Source organism: Solanum lycopersicum, chromosome 12 (assembly GCF_036512215.1).
Source record: "Solanum lycopersicum chromosome 12, SLM_r2.1".
Taxonomy (NCBI): domain Eukaryota; kingdom Viridiplantae; phylum Streptophyta; class Magnoliopsida; order Solanales; family Solanaceae; genus Solanum; species Solanum lycopersicum.
The window spans coordinates 65,720,167-65,743,646 of NC_090811.1; the positions used below are offsets into that span (position 1 = coordinate 65,720,167).

Genomic DNA, 23,480 nt, shown 5'->3' on the forward strand with positions numbered 1-23,480 from the left:
ACACTATGTTTGAATCATTATTATCTATTGTATTGTATTGTATCGTTATTATACCTATAATATTTGTTTTGATTGTTATTTAAGGTGTATTGTACTGTATTGTTAAATTTCATTGTTACGTAACAATGGAAACCCCTATTTTATTAAACAACCAATTTGGTGTATTTCCATTGTTACTTAATTTTTTTTCCGATTATATCTTTACATAATATTTCAAAAATACTATTTTACCCTTTACCTTAATTATTTAAATTTAGTCAAACCTCCTACTCTATAATAATTAAGGATATTTAAGTAAATTTATAAATTACAATACAGAATGATACAATCAAACTAAACAATTAAAATGTTACTAAACAACAACAAACAATACATTCTAACCAAACATTTTATCTACCATACAATAGCGTACAATACAATACAATACATAATGAAACAATGGGTAACAATGATCCAAACAAAATGTAAGAGGTGTTAGCGCGTTCCAATAAATCTTACACAAATCTAACCATAATAAATGACACGGAATTTTTCGCTTATAACTATTCAAAAATAACTGAAATTACGCTTCATAACTATAATTTGCTAATACAATTCATAGCTACAGCCTACATGTTAGATGAAGGAGCGAGACAAACAAAGTTGGAAGAGGAAAGAGAGAGGCGAGCAAGAGAGGACAAAGAGTAGGAAGCAATAAACTCTGTATGTATATTTGTCAGATAATAGTATATATACCACATATACACATATGTATCTGTATATCTGACGAACAAGATTGAGAGAGGGCAGAGAGATGAGCAAGAGAGGACAAAGAAGAGAAACTTATTGTATTTGTATGTTTGTCATATAATTATACACGCATATGTATAATTTATATTTGTATATAAAAGAGGAGAAATGCGATAGATTAGAGAGAAATGACGTAATTACAACTAAAATAAGTTGCGAGTTATAATTAATTTAAATTATAACTATATTAGTTTAACTAACTAGTATATATTTATTTATCTGCTTAAATTTTTTTTTTTTCACCTAACAAATATTATACAAATTTAGCAGGATAACTATGACAAAGACAAACGATGACACAGAATGATGTAGGGCTCAATTTACGTTCTCTTGCAAGATGCATATATAGAAAAAGAAACTAAAACTCTACTTTTTAAAGGGAAATCATAAAAACTTGTTCCAAATTAAGATAATGTCATTATTTCATCAGTAATATATTTAAGCTAATTTAAGAAGAAAAAAATGATAAATCTTTATCACAATAAAAGTCAAAGTCAAAAGTTTAAAGAATCTTCCAAATCTTTAAATTATTCATCCACTATCTTTCAAAATTTTATTTTCATACCAAAAATATAAAAAAATTCTATAAACAACTGCAACTTCTTTGACCAATAAAATAAAATAACAAGAATAAATTTACTATAAAAATCAATCAATAATTCATCATCCTTCTTCATTTTCAAAAAAAAAAAAAGTCATGGCTAACCTGCTCCTCCTGCTTCTGCTAATCTGCACCACCCCTGCAGTACTTTCTGCTCGTCGTTGTTCTGATTGTGGATCTTCTCCTGTTCCTTACCCACTCAGTACTGGCCCCGATTGCGGTGACCAATCTTACAAAATACGGTGCAGTAATCGACTATTCTTCGATACGTTGAACAATTCATATCCGATAAGTTCAATTTCTCCCGATACGCAGACACTTACTATCGAACCATCGCCGTTTCTATCCAACACCTGCATCACCCAGGACATTTCTACCGTCGGTGTTCAGTTGAATTCATCTCTTCCTTTCAACATTACCAGCAGCAACACGATCGTTTTCCTGAACTGTTCTCAGAGTTTGCTGTCGTCTCCGCTTAATTGCACTGCTGAGAGTTTGTGTCATACTTACCTGAACGGAACTTCTGAAAATGATGGAGCTATTGGCGCGTGTAGGAACGCGCCGATTTGTTGTACGTTTAGGGCAGGTGGATCGTCCACGTCGTATATGATTCGGGTTAGGGAATCGGGTTGTCGGGCTTACCGGAGTTTTGTTAATTTGAATCCATCGTTACCGGTTAGTAGATGGCCGGAAGCCGGGATGGAATTGCAGTGGGTTTCACCACCGGAGCCGGTTTGTACGATTCAGTCCGATTGTGATTCTGATTCGACTTGTGGACCCGACCCGAATTCGAATGGAGGCGTTAACAGATGTTTTTGTCATTCCGGGTTTCATTGGGACCCAATTGCAGCGTTATGTGCCCGAGGTAAGTTTTATTTTATTTTATTATAAAAAGAAAAGAGACTTTTTAGATCTCGTAAATGTGAAAATAAAGATCTCCAATTTAAAATGACATAAAATGTGATTATATAAAGGTTAGAAAATTATTTTTTCGATTTCGATTTGGATATGATTTTGTTTTAACTATTTCTGAACTCGATACGCAGATGTGACATGCCAAGATCGTGATGGTTGTGGTAGAGACCACACTGCACTCATAGCAGGTATTGTATAATGTCACATTTAGTATACATTATTACTTTGTTTTTATTCAAGTTGTTTGGATTTTTTATTGTTTGTGCCCACAAGATGTGAGTGTGAGATTCATATCGGATTCGATCAATCAAATTTGGATACTTTTACCAATATTGGCGGAGAAATGTGGGGCATCTATGATATTTTTGTGATAAAAATAAAAACTAAAGTGAAACGGAATAAATTTGAATTAACATGTATAAAGAAATTCGTATGATAGTTTTTTTTTCTTTTATCTCCTTATAAGATTTTCTTCTTGATCAATATTTTTTTTTTGAAATAACTAAGTTTTCCACGTAATGTCTTATAACTTACATATAACTCTATTTTTAATTACTTCAACTATTTTGGATTGAAGTCTCAAAAATATCACAAATTATTAGTTTTATCCTCAAACTATTGTCAGCCTTAAATACGCTCCTCTACTTGACTAACTAATATACCCCTGATACACTCTCGATATGCAACATGATTTAACAAGTGGTCTCAAACCTTTGTAGAGCATGGAGTTCTTAATAAAAATAGAGAGAAGTGTTGAAAACGCCCCTACACTTGACGAGAATTTAGGGGTGTATTTCATTAATGTTGCATGGTCGGGGGTGTATGTAGCTTCGATTTGTTAAGTAAAGGGGTGTTTTTAAAAATGTCAATAGTTTGGGAATGAAACTAATAATTTGCGTCAAATTTAGAGGGTGCTTTTTATGTTTCTCTCATTATTTTTAGCTGAATATCTGCACCTGTATTTGGATTCATATCCCTGAATCTTATAATTTAGATCAAGAGGGATTAGTACTCTGCACCTCAGCACCAGTATCGAACACCCGCACCCGAGCAATTCGTTTTTTACTCTATTTTGAGACTTCGAGGAGCTTATAATAATTGAAATCATCTAGTTTTTAAGAGTTTGCCAAAAATACTTGAACATTTCTTGGATTTGCAGGTTTGACATCAGGCCTGAGTGTGGCGGTGGTTGCTGCAGTAATTGGTTTTTTTGTGTACAGACGTCAGAAACGAATTAAGGAAGCACGAGATCGACTTACTCGTGAACGGGAAGATATCCTAAGCTCAGGTGGTGTAAAATCTGCGAAGCTATTTACAGGCAAAGAAATCAAGAAAGCAACAAACAATTTCTCTACGGATCGCCTTCTTGGTGCTGGAGGTTATGGTGAAGTTTACTATGGTAAACTTGATGATGATACCGTGGTTGCTGTTAAATGTGCCAAGCTAGGGAATGCTAAGGGCATTGAGCAAGTTCTCAACGAGGTCAGAATACTCTGTCAGGTTAACCACAAGAACCTTGTGCGTATTCTAGGTTGTTGTGTTGAGCTTGAACAACCATTGCTGGTTTATGAGTATGTCCCGAATGGAACTCTTAGCGATCATTTGTATTTGCAACGCAAACTTCTAACATGGGATTCCCGGCTCAGCATTGCTCATGCAACTGCAGAGGGACTTGCTTACTTGCATTTCTCTGCAGTTCCTCCTATTTACCATCGAGATGTCAAGTCTAGCAACATTTTACTCGATGACAAGTTGAATGCCAAGGTAGCAGACTTTGGTCTTTCACGGTTAGCACATACAGACCTGAGTCATGTGTCCACCTGTGCTCAAGGTACCCTTGGTTATCTTGACCCCGAGTACTACAGGAACTACCAATTGACAGACAAGAGTGATGTGTACAGTTTCGGAGTTGTGTTGTTGGAACTCTTGACATCCCAAAAGGCAATAGACTTTAGTCGACCACAGGATGATGTAAACTTGGCTATTTACGTGCAAAGGTTGGTAGAGGAAGAGAGAATAATGGATGCCGTTGATCCTGCATTAAAGGTGGGAGCAAGCAGCGTGGAATTGGAGACAATGAAGGCACTCGGTTTTCTGGCTGTGAGTTGCTTGGAGGAAAAAAGACAAAGCAGGCCTTCGATGAAAGAAGTAGCAGAGGAGATTGAGTACATAATCACTATTGCTGCTGCAAAGCAATAGAATGACATGTTTAAAATGGTAAATGCAGTAGTTCTTATAGTATGTATAATTTTACGAGTTGCGAGTTAAAAACCAGAAAGTAAGGGAAATAAACACCCTCTATTAGTACTATTAATTTGATTGAATCTTCTTTTGAAAGCTTGTTTTAGATAAATCTGGAGTGTGAGTTAGTTAAGGTTCTTCATGTGTTCTTGGTGTTCTTAAAGAAGAAGGAAAAATAGTACATTTGATCCAAAACTTCAACTGAGAAGTGTTAAACGTTGTTTGAGTAGTTAAAAGAAATGACATGGATGAGCCTTTTCTTTAACAACAATGGCATAGATGAATCAAACTTTTAACGGAAGATATCAATGAGTCTTTTTCTAAAAGCTCGATGACATTTAAGCCTTTTCCCTTTATTATTTGATGTATAAAAACTTGTCTCCCAATCTGGTAGTCACATATTAACATAAAATCCTCAGGCCATTCAATACAAAGAATTCTTTATCAAATTAATGTAATCTTTACAAATATGGTGAAAAAGAATTAATCAGAGGTTTCCGTTCTGGCACGAGGGACCTTCCAAGCGAATATAGTCATACATAATCCCTTGGAACGCGTTGGCTGTCTTTGCTTGTGTCAAAAATATGGTGTTTTCTCCTCCCAAAAGTAGAGAACCACGTATCGTTACAGTAAACAACCAATAGATCCCATGAATAGCATGTCTTGCAATTGCATTGTCTCCTCCAATTTCTCCAGTTGAAAGTAGGGGAGGATCTGTTGTTGGATCGTTGATCCGAACCTTTTACAAAAAGTTTCAGCTCATGTTAATTTCAAGTGAATACAATGGCACCAACCAATTCAATTTATGTTAACATTATGTAAGAAATTTGTATGATACCTGCAATTCAGCATGATTAGAAGCTGCAAGTGCTACGCGCAATGTGTATGTTCCATCTTGATCTACATTACAAATCTTGAACTTGATTTGCCATGTACTACTTTGATATACATTGTCACCTATTTCCCTACACATACAAGTATTTACACACTGATCATGTCTTCGGAGTCTTGGAATAACTTGAGAGTCTAAAGAAAGTCATCAGTAGCAACAGTTTTACGATTACTTATGAATAAGAAATATGAGTTTTGGGGAAAATGTTAGACAAAGTACCTGTTAACCTGAGCAAAGAACCAGTCTTTCTGATAGTCACTAACTCCAACTGTGTAGACTAAATCGTTCTCGGGATATAACTCAGCATATCTCTCCCACAAACCATACTGCCTAAATCTGGCATAAAGTTACGACAGAATGTTTTCTTTCAGTTACCAATTGTACAAAAGTTAGCCTGTTTAAATTTAAGAAGTTGGTAAGGGCCTATAGGGGTCTCACTTGTCTTGATTTAGGTAAAGTTTGTTAACATATTTCGGGTTTGGATCAGGAATATAAAATTCTGCAGCAGAGCGGTCAGGGATACCGATCTCCCATAAGGTAGGACCATCTCTTGGAGGCTCATAAACAATCTCACCCAGCTCAATATCAGAACCTGTATTCATATGAATTATCATGGTTAGAAGTTATTTGATAACTCAGAAAGTTTCAGCATAGATTCTAATTCAAATTGCAGCTACTTAATAGAACCTTCTGTTAAAGTTATTACAACTTCATACTTGTAATCTCCGATAAATCCAGGCACCACTCCGTAAAGATTATATGACCCTGCACGTATGTTCTTAATGACAAAGCAGCCATCCTCATCTGTCGTAGTCCAAAATTGGTAACCCTATGCATATCATGTCTGTTAGTAGTTTTAACTGAATGATACAGGTTAGATGAGCTTGTTTACTTATAAGGCACTGTATTTCTCGTTCAATTCAGAGCGATAGAGAAAAGTACCTTATTCTCTCTTTGCCATGATCCAGCGTCTCCTGGCGCTGCTAGTCCTACAGATGCAGCTTTACCAGGTAAATTTTCTTTGCTCAAGTATCTGTCCATAAGATCATAAGACTAACTCAGACGACATAGTTACAGAACCTGGAAATGCAAAATGTGGAATTAAGGTAAGAGAGGACGGTACCTGTCTTGCACAAGCAATCGACCTCTAACTACGCCCCTTTGATCACACTTAGGAAACTCTTCAGAAGTTGGGAAACTGTAAGGCCAGGATTCGACTTCTTCGTTCATCTGAATAATATAAAATGTGAAACTATGTCAAGTTAAGAATCATTATTCTCTATACTGATTTACTTTTGTGATTTCAACATCTGTGTTTTCTTTGTTCCTGACCTGTCTTTTCGCATCATCCCAAAGAGATAGAGCCATGTCTTTGTCTGATACAGAATTAAAATATGTGAACACGGGGCCGAGGACTTTCTTCCACTCCTCCCCAGTTTCAAATTTTACCAGAAGCTCTGTACCAGCATAGTGGGAAGTTAGAAATATCTGCAATTTTTTTAAAAAAGAAATTACTTGTAGGGAGTTATAGTTTAGATGAATCATATGAATGAAGTCTGCCAAAGTTCACTATGTGATTGTGTTCATATAAACTATTGTATGCCTTTGATTGCTCGCCAACCGCTATAGAGGATACTGAGGATCACAAAAGAACTAAATGCATATTTTTCACGGAAACTGTCTATAATCGAACAAACATTAGCATGATAACTGCTTACAGCAAGGGTGGTCGGGTTCACGTGGGAGGTTAAATCTTGTTTAAATGGCCCTCCTGTTCGAAATTCATTGCTCGGAGTAATTTGCCAAAACCCCACAGGAGGGTCAAAAGATATCCATCCATGCACTTGATTATCTTTGTTTTCAAGTGAATACTGATATTTGTCATCCACCTGCAGTTGAGGATCCAAAAGAGACAGTATATTAAGTTCACTATAACCTCTAATTTACACTACAGCCTTACTCATTTAATGCTGTAAATTCCCTCAAGTATAATACCTCTCCTTTGAACTCTGGCTCAATAGGATCGACAAGGAGAACCGCTTCAGGATAGGCTAATGGTTCGCCTCTACCTGGAAGTCGGTCTTCTGCACTAGGCATAAATCTTTGTCTATCATCTGTTATGACCATGTAGTGAAACCTGGAAACGCCAGAAGTTATCATTGAGAGTTACTTCTTGTTTCCGTTCTCGATTTCATTTTGTTAGAATTTCATCATTTTTACATCCTCAAGGAAACAACATTTTGATGCATTTCAGACTACATCCCAAATATAGCTATGGAGATTCTTACTTTTCTTTATTGAGCATGAAAGCAATTCTCGTTGTGTTAAGGTGGAAAGCAGGCATGTCTTTCGTGTGCTCAAAGATGGCATATGAATAAAATCCCGGAACATCACGAAATACTACAAACCTGCAAATAATCTGTATCAGTAACTAAGAACCCTAGTAGTCCATTAATGACGAATTATACTCAAACGATTAGAAGAAAACAATCTAAATTCGACATGAACCTCCTATCAATATACAAAGGAGCTTGTTCACCCTGGACTTCTGAACTCCACATTCTTGTGAATGAAAGCTCAATTTGCTCCTCATTTTCCACTATAACTTGCAAATCTGTCCCTTGTATCCTGCATCAATAATCGACACAAACGAAAAGAAGGATGATAAAACAATCTCTAAACTTCTTAACCTCGGTTAATTCACTGTACTGCTTTGACTTCCCAAAACTGAGCTTGCACCCCTGTCGGATCCTTAAAAAATGCACTACTTTTGGAGGTTTCAGTATTACCCTCTAGGCATTTTTTGAAAAGTCCGAGCAACATAGCTTAAGGGTGAACATTAACTTTTACGGTAGGGAAAAGGATGAGAGTAAAGAATACATACGTGTCAAACTTTCCCCTTGTTTTTGTATTACTCGACTCGCTCCAGTTAAGGTCCCAAAACCTGTTTGTTTCAACAGCATCAGATAAATCACTACCTCTTCAACTATGGTTGTAAAAAAAACATGGATTATCATCTTAAATAAAATGATACAAACACAGACTCAGCTTTTGTACATCCTCAAAGACAGATTTCTTTGATTATACAACAACAAACATAACCCAATATAGTTCCATACAGTGGGGTATGTGGAGGGTAGAGTGTACGCACCTCAGAGGTTGTTTCTAAACATTCCAAAGCAAAAAAAGAATAAACGGATGTGAAAGCATAACAAAACATTCTGAATGTAAAAGATATGATATCTGGGCCTAACTCAACCACAAAAGCTAGCTCACGAGGGGAGGATTGTCCAAGTTCGAGACCACCAGTCCATTCCCAATTAATGTGGGACCCACTTTTACCCACTCTGACACTGAACAGGAACTACAACAAAATAATACGATAATCGAAGCACAAGAAACAACATATTACACCTTCTATCTAACTTACCCTCCATTTAAATCTTTATTCTTTTCTTCTAACAAGTTGTCAATTCCCTTGTACTTTATCCCTTTGATAATTCCTCCTGGATTTGTCCAAGTTATTTCCACAACTCCATTATTTATCACCACCTACAACACAAAACACTCTTAAAAAGATATCAAAATCAAGACTTTACTACTCATAAAATAGTAGCTATGAATCGTAATCAAGCAAACTATAACTACAAAAGATAATTATGCTTCAAATTATAGCTATTTATGAAATTTCCTCATTAAAAATTCAATCTTTGTATCCCACACTCCTCTTGGCCCTTACCTAAATCCATCCCCTCAAAAAAAAAGAAAAGAAGAACAACAACAAGCAAAACAGAGGAGGAAATTATTATGAAAATAAAAAAATGAATAGAAGTATGTTCTAAAAGGAAAAAAACTTTACATAATCATTTTGAGCATTTAACAGCAGTCCTGTAGAAGACATAGTTTCCCTAAAGTAACCTAAAAAGAAATAAAAAGAAAGATATTTAGAAAATTGTTTTACATGAAAATGTAAGTCCTTTTGTTTTGAGTATTATTGGCTGATTGTGATGCAAATTTGAATTATTAACACCATAAACACATGCCATTGACCCCATAGGCCATAGTTGTACTGTAAAGTTTGTCTACTTGCTCCTACCTATTGACATCATGTGAAAAAAACTTTTAGCGAAAAAGGATAAATATACTTTGAATTATCGTAAATAGTAGAAAGATATTCTTCGGTATAGTTTTAAAATATTCGTGTCTCTGCCGTTTAAAAAATTAGAGCATATATATCTTTTATAATAACGGACATACACGTGTCACAATCCTATCCACTGATCCGACATTTATTAAATATCATATCGACGGATAAGATTGCGCCACGTATTTCTATATAGTCTTCCCTTAGAGTGAAGGACATATATACTTTAGTTTTTGAACGAAAGGAACACCAATGTCTTAAAAGTATGATGGAGAGTATCTATAAATCATTTAGGATTCTTCGGAGTATACTTGATTATTTGTCCAAAAATTTACTTACTACATAGTAAGTATATACTACTTCGATCTCTAATTACTTATCCAATTTTTCTATTTTAGTTATTCCTAATTACTTGTTCATTTTGACAAATAAAGAAAGGACTATTTTTTTACTTATTATATTCTCAATTAATTACATTGAAAAATTTAGAACTTTTGAAAATCTTTAATTTTTAATTCATTCTATTCGTAATTAATAGAGATAAAATGACAAATTCATTATATTAATTATTTTTTAATATATAGATCAATTTAAAAGTAAACAAATAATTAATAACCGAGCGAGTATAATTTAAACCCAACATGAAAGTTGATAAATTGAAGTGTTCACGAGTTGAATTTTTTGAAAAGGAATAATTGTTAGAATGCTTAACGTAGAAGAGATAAATCTGAATCTGTCTCAAAAAGACAAAACAAGCTTCATTTTGTCGTATGTTTTCCTCATTACACTCTATTATTAGTTATATTTTTTTTTATTTTTTTTCATTTTTCATATTTAAATTTGAATTTTCATATCAGAATTGGATTTTATTGAAACGTAACAATTAGTTATGAAATTGAATTGATAGTCTTTTTAACATGTATTTTATCTCGAATTGAAATTGCGAGGTAGATTAATGTTTATCAATGATTAGAATATATTTTTTTTTGTTTACTTTTACTAAATTCACCAATTTTTTTATTAATAACAATCAAAATTATTCTTTCAACTACTAAACTCTATTTTGAACTAAAGATATTAATTTTCAATTCTAAATTATACTAAAAAATTATCATAATTATTAAGGGGTGTACAAACATAATATTAATATCGTTATAATAAAATTGTTTTTTATTCACGATTTAATTTGAATATTTTTTTTAAAGATAAGACAAGTGAGAATTGTGGTCCACCTATAGTTAGGTTTCGTACTCGTTTCCCCTCTTTCACTATGTCATTTTCACTTATATATCTCCATTTTACTTATTCACAATAATAAAAATAAATATTTCATATATCAAGATAGAAATATAATATTTTTTATACTTTATCCTAACTTAAAATAATACATGTATCTCGTGATAAAATACATATATTAATCATTACGTCTTAAAGAACATGCAAAATTTAAGATGGACAAGTCAAAATAAAAGACATAACACAAGTAGACACTTAAACATATATAAAGTTTAACAAGTAAATAACTCTAAGACGCGGATATTGTTATTTTTTTTTACGTCAAGGGAAACCCGCAACCGCTACTCCTTTTGGGTGCGCACAGGGTGAAACCCTGCTCCTATGCAATAGCTCGCAAACCACATAAGAGAGGTAAAGGCAAACTCCTTGCTTTCGCTGGCAAGGGGTTTCGAACTTGAGACCTCCAACATAGAAGTCCCAAGCTCAAACCACTGGGCCACCCCGAAGGTTCGGATATTGTTATTTTAACTTGATAAAAGTATAAGTTGATGGGATCATTACAGTAAATCTGCTAGGAAGCTTGAGTGTCTTCAGTTTTCCTCTGGAAAACAAGTGTGCCTACCAAAACAGCACTGCCTGTTATTGCAAGTGTTGTAAATAGAAGCCGCGTCTCGGGAACTGCACGGAGCTTCCTTCTAGAAGCACCGCGATCTCTCTCAGCCGGATTAGTGCTGCTACAGAGATACAAGAAACACGACGAAAAAGCAAAGACCAGTGAACTTGCCACACGAACATAAGATATATGGAAACAATTGAAATGTAAAGAGAAAAGACACATATGAGCAAGTAACATGAACGACCACATGGTCATTTGGTTGCTGGTTAGAGTTATACAGGTATCAGTGCACACTAATCGTTGAGACAAGATCCATAGACCACTCGTACCAAAACAAGAGACGAAAGGCAAAATAAAGGCATGTCTGAGCGACGATTACATTAAGGTATGAATGACAGAGAGATGCATGTTTCCGATGGACTAATGGTTGGACCTCATAAACATCACCAAAGAATCAAAGCCAAATCTACTCAACTTTGAAAGGAAAGTTCAAGACGACTATCGAGAGACATGAAAAGTATCTACTGAATCAAAATTTCAGGTTTGTATACCTGGAAGATTCTGAATTGATGTCTGTGTCTCCATTACACCTTCTCTCATGAACATCTCTTTCACGGAGACTAATATATCTGCTACACAGATGATAGCGTTCTGTTTTATCCCCACAAGCTTCCTGCTTAACGATTGCAAATATTATAACAGCAGGGTACTCGAAAACAGAACAGAATGACAGAGGCATAGCAGGTGAGCGGGAGAACAAAACATATATCTTCATCAAATGCAAAAACTTTAGAAGATGAAAGAGGCATATCTTAGATCGAATGTTCTTAAAGACTTCGTTCAAGCACTCTCAAGCCCTGAAACTAGGTGCAGGACAGGCTGAACGCTAAAATGTTAGCTTTGATGATAGCACGAATCACCGAGGCATTTGAGAAGGTCAACATTAACAAAAAATGTGTATGGTAATGTGATTTATTAAGCAAACGTTACGAGTAAATGAGGAATAGGAAACTTAAAATAATATAACGAGACAGTTTTGATTCTCTTCACTTACCAGTGCATCATTGCTCAAAAATTGTTCTTCTGCATTAGAAGAAGAAATCGATCCGTCACTGCAAACATAACAATTCAAATTAGCAAATGATGAAATATACAACTACACAATCAAAGATCTGCTCAACTTTGAGAGAAATGTTCAAAACGACCTTGGAGACGCGAAAAATCCCAACTAAATGAACATGTTAGGCTCGTAATACCTGGAAGATCCCGAGATGTAATCTGTGCCTCCATTGCATCTACTCTCATGGACCATTATTTCACGGAGCCTAATATATCCGTTACACAGCTGGCAGAGTTCTGTTCTATTCCCGCATACATCCTGGTAAAGGAATGCATATATTATAACAACAGGATTCTATCGTTCAATCATTTAACGATAAAAGGTACAAAATAGATCAAGCAGCTAAATCATAGATAGTCATTATAACCTGATGCGTAAATAAATCAGTTGCAGGCAATGGAAACTCGCAATACTCACATGCCACAAGCCTTTGTGGGCAATTTTCACCTTTGTGAACGGCTAATACCTCACGCTCCATAGTCTCGCTACACAAGGAACAAGATACCTGAAAATTAACATGCATAAAAAGGATCGAAGAGATCAATGAGCAAGCAATACAATACACGGGATGAAAAACGAATAGGTTCACCTACAGGAGCATGAGTACTCAAGAAATGTTCATCTGCATGTTTTTTCGGAACCATATTTCCACAGAGTTTACATCTTTCAAGCTTTCGAGAGCAGTGAGCAACATGCAAATCGAGATTGGAAGAAGGAATCGCTCTGTCGCTGGAAACAGAACGATTCAAATCAGCAAATTATGAATAATAACACAACATAGGAAAAGATCATATTTAGCATGATATGATTGACTAAATCCACATTTTCCTGTAGCTCACAACCCCGCTACGAAATGAATTACAACAACATATCTAGTGTAATCCCACAAGTGGAGTCTGGAGAGTATAGAATATGTGAACCGTATTCAACCTTTATGGGGTAGCGAGGCTACTTTTAGTAGACCCTCGATCGGCACAAAAGAAATGTATCTGACATATGATTGTAAGAAATATAAGACAATAAAGTAACAAATGTAGCAACAGTTAGTGGTGCACATCGAAGAATAAGAAACTACGCGATAACTAAAGAATTCAACTAAAAAGAAGAGGAGAGGAGCCTAGACCCCTGCCTCTTCCACACAAAGTGTGACAACACACTCAGTTACTTACTAACCTTCTGCCCTAATCCTCAACCTTCATACATTCCTATCTAAGGTCATTCTCGGTCATCTAAAGTTGTGTCATATCTTGTCTAATCATCGCTCACAGTTCTTCTTCGGCCTATCTCCACCTCTTCTAACCGTTGACTACAACCAACCTATCACACTTGAGCATCCTTGCACTTAAACACATCAGTATGGTGTATCAAATTGTCAATGCAAACTAGCATCCCATCTAGGGACAAGAAGTTGCAGCTAAAACAAAACCCAAATATTGTCTTTATTAATTCCAGCAAAGCTAACAAAAAACATGAAATAATAACATACCCAGTGTAATCCACAAGCGGGGTTTTGGAGACACTAGAATGTACACAGACATTACCTTTACCTCGGAGAGGTAGAAAGGTTGTTTCCAAAAAACCCCAACTCAAGTACATCACATCTAAGTACGCAGTTACCCTTACCCTTCCCTCGGAAAGGGAGAAAGGTTATTTCCGAAAAACTCCAACTCGTGTACATCAAATCAAAGTATTTATGAGAAAAAGGAATACAATGGAAAAACATGTCAATTTGATGTTGGGTTTTTTAAGTATTTTATTACTTGTGTTTCCTGTCTATGTGACATAAAAAAATATATTAAGGTCCTGTATTATGGTAAAAGACACACTTGAACTTAGCATAATTAGATGTTTTTTCACCATTACTTCTAAATTTAATGACTTCATGTATTGATACACAATTAAATTAACTTTGCTAAACATAAATATTTACAAAAGTGATTTTTGAGAAATTTACTCCACTATTGACTATATTTAGGCTGGTTCACTGGTTTGGGTTTGGGATTTCACGAAACCCCTTACCCGCGAAAGTAAAGAACTTGCTTACTGGTCGAACTCATCACACCGCCCGTGAAAGTAAGGAACTTGCTTACTGGTCGAGCTCGTCACACCGAATTTATCTAGCACGAGTTATCTCAAAATAGCTTTATAACAACAATTATATGCAACTTACCAGTGAGTGCAAATGCTTGTGGCTTGATGATCAGAAGCTACATCCATCATTCCCCTCTAAAAGTAATTTGATTAAAACCTCTAATAACAAAGAAAAAAAGGGATGAATCAAAATTTATCAATCGAGAAGGAAGATGAGAATTTGACTAATAATTAAAAAAAAAACACTATTGAATAATCTAATATAAATTCAACTCTATCTGACTTTGTTTAATTCCAATTAAAATTTCACATTGCTTAAATAGAAAAAACAACCGAGAATCAGCAAAAATCAGACAAACTTGAAACAGAAGAAGACCAATAATATTTGGAAGAATTTTTTTCTCATTGTATTTATATTTTATATATAAATAAAGAAAAGATAAAACCTCTTCAACCCTAACTCTAACCTATTAGGACTATGATGCCTATTATATTACTAGTTTCGGGCACATGCGTTGCACGTGTGTCCCAAGTTAAGTTGCATGAAGTTGTTGTAACGATGTGTTTGTATGACCTTTTTGATATTAAAGACGAAGAAACCACAAATAGTGCGAAAGAAAAATAATTATCTGTTAAATGTGTGTTGTACATTTTGATTTAGTAATTTACTGATAGAATAAAAATGGATCAACAAAAAAAATAGTAACAAATTACAACAATTAATTAAAAAAAATACATAAAGAACTTTCACATATATAAGAAATAATAGGCAAGCTAGAAGGCATACTCATATTGCAGCTATCTCAAATTTTCTTTACAAGAAAATCAACAAAGCATTTCTTTTGTATTGAAAGATATATGTATTTTTTTCTTGTAAAGATGAGTCTTAACTTAACTAAGAGAAAAATAATCAATTAAATTAGACAATTTGAACTTAAACTTCATGTTAGAATTAAAATGAATTAAATGAAAGAAAGTGAATGAGGGGAACTAAAGTCTCAAACATCTTTACATATTTCACCAGTAGCTAAAGACTTTTAGTAGATTAATATGGTATATTGAATTAAGTGTATTTAATTATTAAGTAACCCTTCAAACTCTTCATATTTTATATTTTCAAAGAGTGTTATACTCTATACAAAGTTATAGGATTATTTTAGTAATCCAACCTTTAACTTTGTTGCTTCACACTTTTAGTAGAACTAATAACTCTATTTTTTACTATAAAGTTTGTAAAATAAAATAGTAAATCAGGAATAAAGTATTTTAAAAGCTATACAACTTACATTTGTGGTCACCAAAGCAAGAACAATTTTCAACCATGCAAAGAAAGTCTTATTGTGTACAATAATTTTTTATTTGTAGTTATTTATTTATCAAATAGGAATTAACTCGGAAAAGAAAATAGAGATTTTTTAATGGTAAATAAAAGAATACCTCTAAAGAAATCAACAAAAATATTAAAATGAAGCTAAAAATAACAATATGAAAGAAAAAAGTACAAAAAATATAGACAGGTAAGAGATGACAACTTTCTTTATTCTCTTCCAATTATTCAAAATATCTTTTGATAGGATATAATTGAGAGACTGAAAGGATTGTCATGAATATGTCATTAACCCATTCCATGGATGAAAGGTGAAAGTAACAAATATATTATTAATGAACATCAACAAATGTATAACATCTTCATTTCTAATATAATAACACAAAATAAAAATTTCACTTGAACACATAGAAGAGAAATTTAAACAGATCTTAATTAATATACGATAAAATTATCAAACAAATATTAAGATACAAGGAGTGCAGAGAATTAGCTATCATAAAAACTAAGACACCATATATCATGGAACAATTTAAGTATGGAAAAATTAGTGAAGCACAAAATGATATTTATAGTCAAGATATAGAAATTCAAAAGTCAAAGTTATAAAAAGATTATTAAAATATCATTGAATTTCTTTATAGAAGAAGTGAAAGGACACTTTATATTTTATTCTTTAAAAAAACTAAATTTGTAGTTATTGTTTAAAGTTGAAGCGGCTGACTATAATTATTCAATATATGTACTAATATAAATACAAGAATATGAAGAATCAATCTTGAAATTAAACATTCATTGTATTGTAGTCAATATGATAATTAGCATTTATTTAAATATATATTTACTTTTTCTTACACAAATTATCAAAGAAGTATTTTCATTATTTAAAGATAAAAATATTTAATTAATTATATTAGATGAGTTTAATTAAATATTTTATAGCCTTTCAATTTGTGTAGGGGTAAAATGATAATTCAACTTTTCACTTTGGAGCTTCCCACTTATAATAATACTAGTCCTGGGAACGTGCGTTGCACGTTTTTCTTCTAATTGACATTAAAAATTAATTTATATAAGTACATATATCATAGTGAAGCACACATAAAATAATGTTAAGTTCAAAGTTTAAATTCTTTTGTATGCAAGTTTGACATAAGATATATCTCTTCATAAAATATAACATAAAAATTTTATGTTAGATTTGATATTTTTAATGTATTATGAAAAATAAACCTTCTATTATATGAGAGGAATCAATATATTTTAATTACTAAAAGTAAGTTTTAATAATAAAAAAGAATTGATCTATAATTAATAATCTTTCACATTATAAAATTGATAAAGCAAGTCATCTATGATACAAACTTCTGTTTTGTATATTTATGATTTGCAAGTTCTCAGGAAGTTTGTTAAATTTTCCTATTAAGATGAATATTATCATTCTTTACTCAAAAAGAAGAAAAGAGAATATTATTACCCAATTCATCAAAATATTGTATTGACAAAAATGTTCAGTCACATTATATCTTCTAAACAAATCTTTTGCAATTTAAGGGCAAATAATATTCGAAAAGAATTTTTAAAAAATCACTTAAAAGGAAGTTCAAAATATTAAAAAACACATGACATTAAAATACACAAGCCAAGGAAAGAAGAAGAATGAGAAATTTGAATTCATATTTACTATCCCAAAGGCTCACGATGATAACTAAATTTAAAGTCTACAGTTATACGAATTAATAAAAATGGGGAAAAAAAGAAAGCAAGTTTGAGGAGTTAGATCATATATATTGCAAAACAAGTTTTCACATTCTGATGAATAAATAACAAATAGTAACTTTCTTATTCTTGACGTCAAACATATTAACGTAAAGACTGTATTTAATCTACTTTTTTTTCCGCTACTTTTGTTTCTTCTCTTGATTAGCAGCTTCCAACATTTTTTTTAGTTTCCCTCATTTGCAGCTTTCAACTCTCTTTTCTTCTCTATATTGAATTATGTGATTTCCTTTTTTTCATCTAATCTCATCCATCTTAATAAGTTGGTCTTAAATAGTATTAGATAATGACCTTTAAAATTCAACTTTAATTTCGAAACTGATTCCTGTGTAATAGTGGGGATTGGCCCTTCATATTCAATTTTTATTCTATATTGTGCCTATTCAAAATGCAAACATTTATTCAGTAATTCTTGGTAACGTTTTAATTGCCAAAGAACTATTATTATTTAATTTATACATTCCAATGAATTCGGTCTATATTAAATTATTTTTTCCAACTTTCTATCTTCTCTCAATTCTGGACATAATTAATTGATAAAGTAAAGAATTTGATGTAATCTTTTAATGGAAAAAGTTTTTAAAACAATGATAACTATATACTATTTAAGTAATAATTAGATATTTAATTAAATTGTATTTTATTTTAAGGGCAAAATAGTAATCTAACTTTGATGCTAGGAGCTTCCCACTTATAATAATATATGATTATTATAAAAAATAAATTTACGTTTACCCTATAATTGTATATAATATGCTTTTGTGTTTTTGTTTCCCACTAAAATAAAAACAAAGTCCATATTATTGTCATAGGCATCATGAATGGCATTATTTTCAAGAAGACAAATTACATTATTTTGATCAACTAGAAACTTAAATTGATTTACATAAAACAGTAATTGTTCATATCTTTGATTGCATGTTAGTTCTTTGTAGTTACATTATGAAATCTTGGAACTCCTAATTAAAACATAATATCAGTTGATGGATCATAATATCAGTTGATGGATCACAGTAAAGATGCTAAGGCATTTGACTGTCTTCTGTTTTTTTCTGGTAAAGAAGTGAGCCAAACAAAACAGCAACGCCTGTTATAGCAATTGTGAATAGAAGCCGCTTCCTGGAAGCTTCGTGTGGTTGCCTTCTAGGAGCACCGTGACGATCTCTCTCAGCTAGACTAGTGTTGCTTCAAAGATACAAGAAACACGACGAAAAAGTAAAGACCAGAGCAGAAGATATAGCAGCACAATAGACAATAGTACAGTTGCAGAGTGTATTAGTAAATGGTTTAGAAATGTATTTACATTTATAAGACGAGCCATATGATGGAAACAATTGAAGTGTAAAGAGAAAGACTTATGCTTAGGAGCACCTTGAGGGGTCGTTTGGTTGTTGGTTAGAGTTATACTATAGTAGTATTAGTTATGCGGAATTGTAAACAGGTAACCAAACACCGTATTTTGTAGTGCTAAACATGAACATACACAACAATCATAAAAATTTAGGTCAGACTTGGCCAGGACTAAGGTGACATATGTTTATACACTTGTTTCTTAGCCAGAATACAGTTCGTACATATAGATATCTACACGCTTGTTTCCTTTATGTTTTACCTACCTGGTAAAGGGGATTGATCAAGTCCAGTTTTTTCTAAGGCTACACTGGAACTTCTTTTTCTTCTTTCTTTGTGGTTAATCCTTCATCTACCTTATCTATGTCCATCAAGAAAGTGTTTGCTTTCTGCTTCTACCAGCCAGCTTTGTCCGCCCTTTATATATTTGGACATCTCTTATTACAAAGAATTCTTTCTTCTTTTATAGAAGATGGCTCTCACATATTTAGAGACTGTGGGACTTCTAAGTTTGTCAAATTTACAGTATTATTACATAGGTGGATTAGGCGCATATTTGAGAAAAATAGGCCTGTAGATATAGTACACTATATGAGAAACCTGGAGTTGAGGATCAAAAGAGTTGATAAGAAAATGAGCAATTGTTAGATCACGCACTGCCCTATGCAGAACTTTATGGCTTTCAAATTATAATAAGTGAAAAGGTGTGATTTTACAGCCTTCCCATGAAAGTTAATAAACACAGGAGTCGGTTGGTTAAGTGAATTATTCATGTGTTAAAACCAATGTAACTAGTACCATGTAGTGTTTTAGTTGCTATGTATAAAAAGAATACTGATTTTCACATGAAGACGAGCTTCTGTCAAGTTGGATTGATTCAAAGAGCAGAAAAGTATTACATGGTAGCATGCCTTGTCACAGTTGCTAACCAGCAAACATGACATGTTGCGAGCAACAGTTGTTGACTCAAAACCATATCAAGAAAAGATTACAAGCTGGAACCAAATACCCTATATGATGTCAGGTTTATTAGTCATGATCACTAACCAAGGACCCTTCATATCTAGCCATGATGAGGTTAGGCTCACTATATCATGGCCACACACCACAGTGCATCTATACAGAATGTTTCCACATTTATGTTTTCTTTTTGTCCTCAAATTGGAGGGGGGTGGTGGTTAACGAAGGGGTTTCAAGTCTTGTAAGTCAGTGCTCACTTATCATTGTGACAAAATCCATAGAACACTTGTACCAACAAGAGAGGAAAAGCAAAATATAAGCATGAAATGCACGTCTGAGTAATAATTACATTAAGGTAAGAATGACAGAGATATGCACTTTCTAATGGACTCAGTTGGACCTCATAAACGTCACCAAATGACCAAATCTACTCAACTTTGAAAGGAAAGTTCAATACGACCTTGGAGACATGAAAAATGTCTACTAAATCAAACTTTAGGTCCACATACCTGGAAGATTCTGCAATGACATTTGTGCCTCCATTGCATCTACTCTCATGGACATCTCTTTCATGGAGCCTAATATATCTGCTACACATATGACAGAGTTCTGTTCTATTCCCACATACTTCCTGGTAAAAGAATACAGATATTATAACAGCAGGATACTGAAGTTTAAACAGTCCAGAAAAAGTACAAAATAGAAAGAAGTTCAATCATAGATAGTAATTATAAATATAACCTGATGCTTAAATAAATCAATTGCAGGCAAAGGAAACTCGCAATACTCGCATGTTACAATTCTTTGTGGACAATTTTCACCTTTGTGAACACCTAATACCTCACGCTCCATTGTCTCACTACACAAAGAACAGGCTACCTAATAATTCATGCATAAGATCACATTAGAAAGTTTGAAGCTGGCTTATTAAAGAACAACAGCTTTGAAGAAGTGAGAAAAGAATTCAGTAGCAACACCTTGCACCATACTTAATGTTAGCGAAATTAAGAATTAAGTTCTATCTTTTCTTTTGTATTGCACAGCCATGAAACGAAGAACAAAAATATGTATTTTTACAAACACCGATAGCTGACAAATGTGCATATTCACACAAACAGTATCTGGAAGCAAACAGGAAGGAGAATAAAGGAAATAGAATTGTATCTATCTCAAAAGGGACTAATATATATTGGGATCAATCGATACAGTGATAGGTACTCGAGAATTCCTTGTGTGTAAAAGTTGAGAAGTAATTAGAGAAGGGAAAAAGTTCCCTGTAAAATTCTACGGCATCATTCACAAAAAATGACAAGATTAAACAAATAGGTTCACTTACCGGAGCATGAGTGCTCAAGAAATGTTCTTCTGCATGTTTTTTTGGAACCACATCCCCACAAATTTTACATTTTTCAAGCTTCCGGGAGCAGTGAGCAACATGCAAATCGAGATTGGAACAAGGAATTACTCTGTCACTGGAAACAAAATTTCACAATGTGTTATCCACAATCCCAGCGATCATTCATCATATATTAAAGACATGAACTCTTCAACTTCCATTGTTAGAAAATGAGGATTAGATAGTACATCCGTGTGTAGCTCACGTCCCTCATGCAAAATAAATCGAAAGAGTAAAACACCAGTTAACACTTGTGCCAACATCACAATATACAAATTACACACCAATAGCCTAGCTGGTATTTAATTTTCCATATTGGACCTCATATGCACATTGCAAGCTCACTCTTGTTAGAGAAAGGTTTAAACTCTAACCAACGTTTTGGATTATCGAATTTTTCACCCCAACCTAGTTCATGGGTAGTTAGACCGTAGCTAGCTAGTGAACCCAAATTGCAACTAATAAGAGAAATCATTCCTATAGTATATAGTGGTGATCAAGTGGTCATGCTAGAAACATAACCAGTCATCGATAATTAAATTCTGAGCTCATCGAAATGATCTAAGAAAATCTTATTTACTCTCTTATGTGTTTTTTTGGCAACTCTTTAATTTCAACTTGTCGCAAGACATTTTTATTTTAGATGACAAGGGTAATCCGCTAGTGTCACCCCTTGGATGCGCACATGCTAAAACCACACTCTTATGCAATAGCTCGCAAACCGAACAGTAATCCGCACTAGGCAAGTCCGAGCGGACAAGCTCGACCCAGAAGGAAACCCCTTGCTTTTGCTGGCAAGAGTTTTCGAACTTGAGACCTCCAACATGGAAATCCCAAGCCCAAACCACTGGGCCACCTCGAAGGATACTTGTCAGTTGTCACGTGACATATTCAAGACCAGATTAAAAGACATTTTTATACATTCAATACAGTGGCGTAGCCACCCCTTGTCACAGAGTGTCCAATTGGACACCTTCATCAGAATATTATACCGTATATACAAGTAAAATAATAAATAAAGTGGCTAAATAACATACTTTGGTACCTTGACACAACAATATGATGTAGCCTAGTGATTTTAGGCGCCTTGAAAGATTAAAGACACAAATTTAAAGTCTTCATGTGTTTGAATCTCACTAGTAGCAAAAAGTCACTTTCTAAGAACAGTTTCACTTTAGCTCTTGGACACCCTTTGTGAAACCACTGATTCAATATATCTTTTACTTTAACATCACAAAATTCAAAACTTCTCAGGTCAAAATCACACAAACAAATTGATACGGAATCAACTACTCCTAGATGTCAATGCACACTAGTATCCCATCTTCAAAGACCATTCATTCCTCACAAGGGGATGAAATTGCAGCTAAAAAAACAAACCCAGATATTTGTGTCTATATAAATTCCAGCTAAGGGGCCAAAAACGTGAAATAATTATGGAATTTATAGTTTTAAACATTTCTATATTCAAAAAACAAAAATTAAGAACAAGTTACCAGTAACTGCAGATACTTGTGGCTTGATCAGAAGCTACCGACATTATCCTCCTGCAAAATGAAACTCTGAAATAATAACAGAGAAAAAGGGATAAATCAAAGTTCAGTAATCGAGAAAGAAGATGATAGATTAATTTTTTTTCATTGAATCTTGTATATATATATATACATTTGATTATATTTTAAATTATTTAACTCTAATTAAAATTTTCAGATAAATTGTGTTCAAAATTCCATTATTTTGCTTGAATAGAAGAACAACCTAATATTCTCTGAATTGCAATTATGAATGAATGATCGGTGAACGGAGGAAGTATTAGAATTTGGTTCACTTACGGGTATGGGCTTCTTGGGCTTAAAGTTGGATTATTTGCATCAAAGAATGGAATATAATGGTCTTTGATACAATTGTATTCACATTGATATATAAATTTACTGATTTCGCTCGACTCTCTCGATTTCATTCGCTTCTCTCCTTTTCTACCAATTAATTTTTAAAGTAAATTTATTGTATTTGTGATACAATT

At 33.5% G+C, this 23,480-nt stretch overlaps 4 protein-coding genes across 11 annotated transcripts; 1 reads left to right on the forward strand and 3 right to left on the reverse strand.

The window, feature by feature from the left end:
• The first annotated feature begins 1,322 nt into the window (after positions 1-1,322).
• On the forward strand, positions 1,323-4,741 carry LOC101250873 (wall-associated receptor kinase-like 20). Its single transcript, XM_004252675.5, has 3 exons — positions 1,323-2,255; positions 2,437-2,493; positions 3,465-4,741. Exons 1-3 carry the CDS (start codon positions 1,487-1,489, stop codon positions 4,502-4,504), a joined length of 1,866 nt encoding a protein of 621 aa, XP_004252723.1. The 5' UTR covers positions 1,323-1,486; the 3' UTR covers positions 4,505-4,741.
• A 120-nt stretch (positions 4,742-4,861) lies between these two features.
• LOC101250582 (uncharacterized) lies at positions 4,862-9,451 on the reverse strand. Of its 2 annotated transcripts, none has more exons than XM_004252674.5 (15): positions 9,298-9,451; positions 8,869-8,990; positions 8,323-8,382; positions 7,947-8,066; positions 7,727-7,846; positions 7,434-7,575; positions 7,157-7,327; positions 6,771-6,926; positions 6,562-6,668; positions 6,381-6,471; positions 6,126-6,267; positions 5,877-6,030; positions 5,658-5,774; positions 5,385-5,511; positions 4,862-5,285 (listed from the first exon to the last, which is right to left on the reverse strand). In XM_004252674.5, exons 1-15 carry the CDS (start codon positions 9,337-9,339, stop codon positions 5,034-5,036), a joined length of 1,923 nt encoding a protein of 640 aa, XP_004252722.1. In that variant the 5' UTR covers positions 9,340-9,451; the 3' UTR covers positions 4,862-5,033. The 2 variants fall into 2 exon arrangements, with proteins under 2 accessions (XP_004252722.1, XP_010314591.1); XM_010316289.4 differs by lacking the exon at positions 9,298-9,451 and adding an exon at positions 9,178-9,297.
• A 1,615-nt stretch (positions 9,452-11,066) lies between these two features.
• LOC109119125 (uncharacterized) lies at positions 11,067-15,015 on the reverse strand. 2 transcript variants are annotated; one of them, XM_026028763.2, is made up of 7 exons: positions 14,725-15,015; positions 13,148-13,283; positions 12,922-13,059; positions 12,691-12,812; positions 12,489-12,546; positions 11,986-12,107; positions 11,067-11,549 (listed from the first exon to the last, which is right to left on the reverse strand). In XM_026028763.2, exons 1-7 carry the CDS (start codon positions 14,772-14,774, stop codon positions 11,390-11,392), a joined length of 786 nt encoding a protein of 261 aa, XP_025884548.1. In that variant the 5' UTR covers positions 14,775-15,015; the 3' UTR covers positions 11,067-11,389. The 2 variants fall into 2 exon arrangements, with proteins under 2 accessions (XP_025884548.1, XP_025884547.1); XM_026028762.2 differs by having other exon boundaries at positions 11,067-11,552.
• A 3,536-nt stretch (positions 15,016-18,551) lies between these two features.
• On the reverse strand, positions 18,552-23,432 carry LOC101251164 (uncharacterized). 6 transcript variants are annotated; one of them, XM_010316291.3, is made up of 6 exons: positions 23,290-23,432; positions 22,954-23,019; positions 21,398-21,533; positions 20,803-20,940; positions 20,571-20,692; positions 18,552-18,927 (listed from the first exon to the last, which is right to left on the reverse strand). In XM_010316291.3, exons 1-6 carry the CDS (start codon positions 23,415-23,417, stop codon positions 18,774-18,776), a joined length of 744 nt encoding a protein of 247 aa, XP_010314593.2. In that variant the 5' UTR covers positions 23,418-23,432; the 3' UTR covers positions 18,552-18,773. The 6 variants fall into 6 exon arrangements, with proteins under 6 accessions (XP_010314593.2, XP_019067235.1, XP_069148554.1 ...); XM_019211690.2 differs by having other exon boundaries at positions 18,552-18,936; XM_069292453.1 differs by lacking the exon at positions 23,290-23,432 and adding an exon at positions 23,216-23,289.
• Between the last annotated feature and the right edge of the window lie 48 nt (positions 23,433-23,480).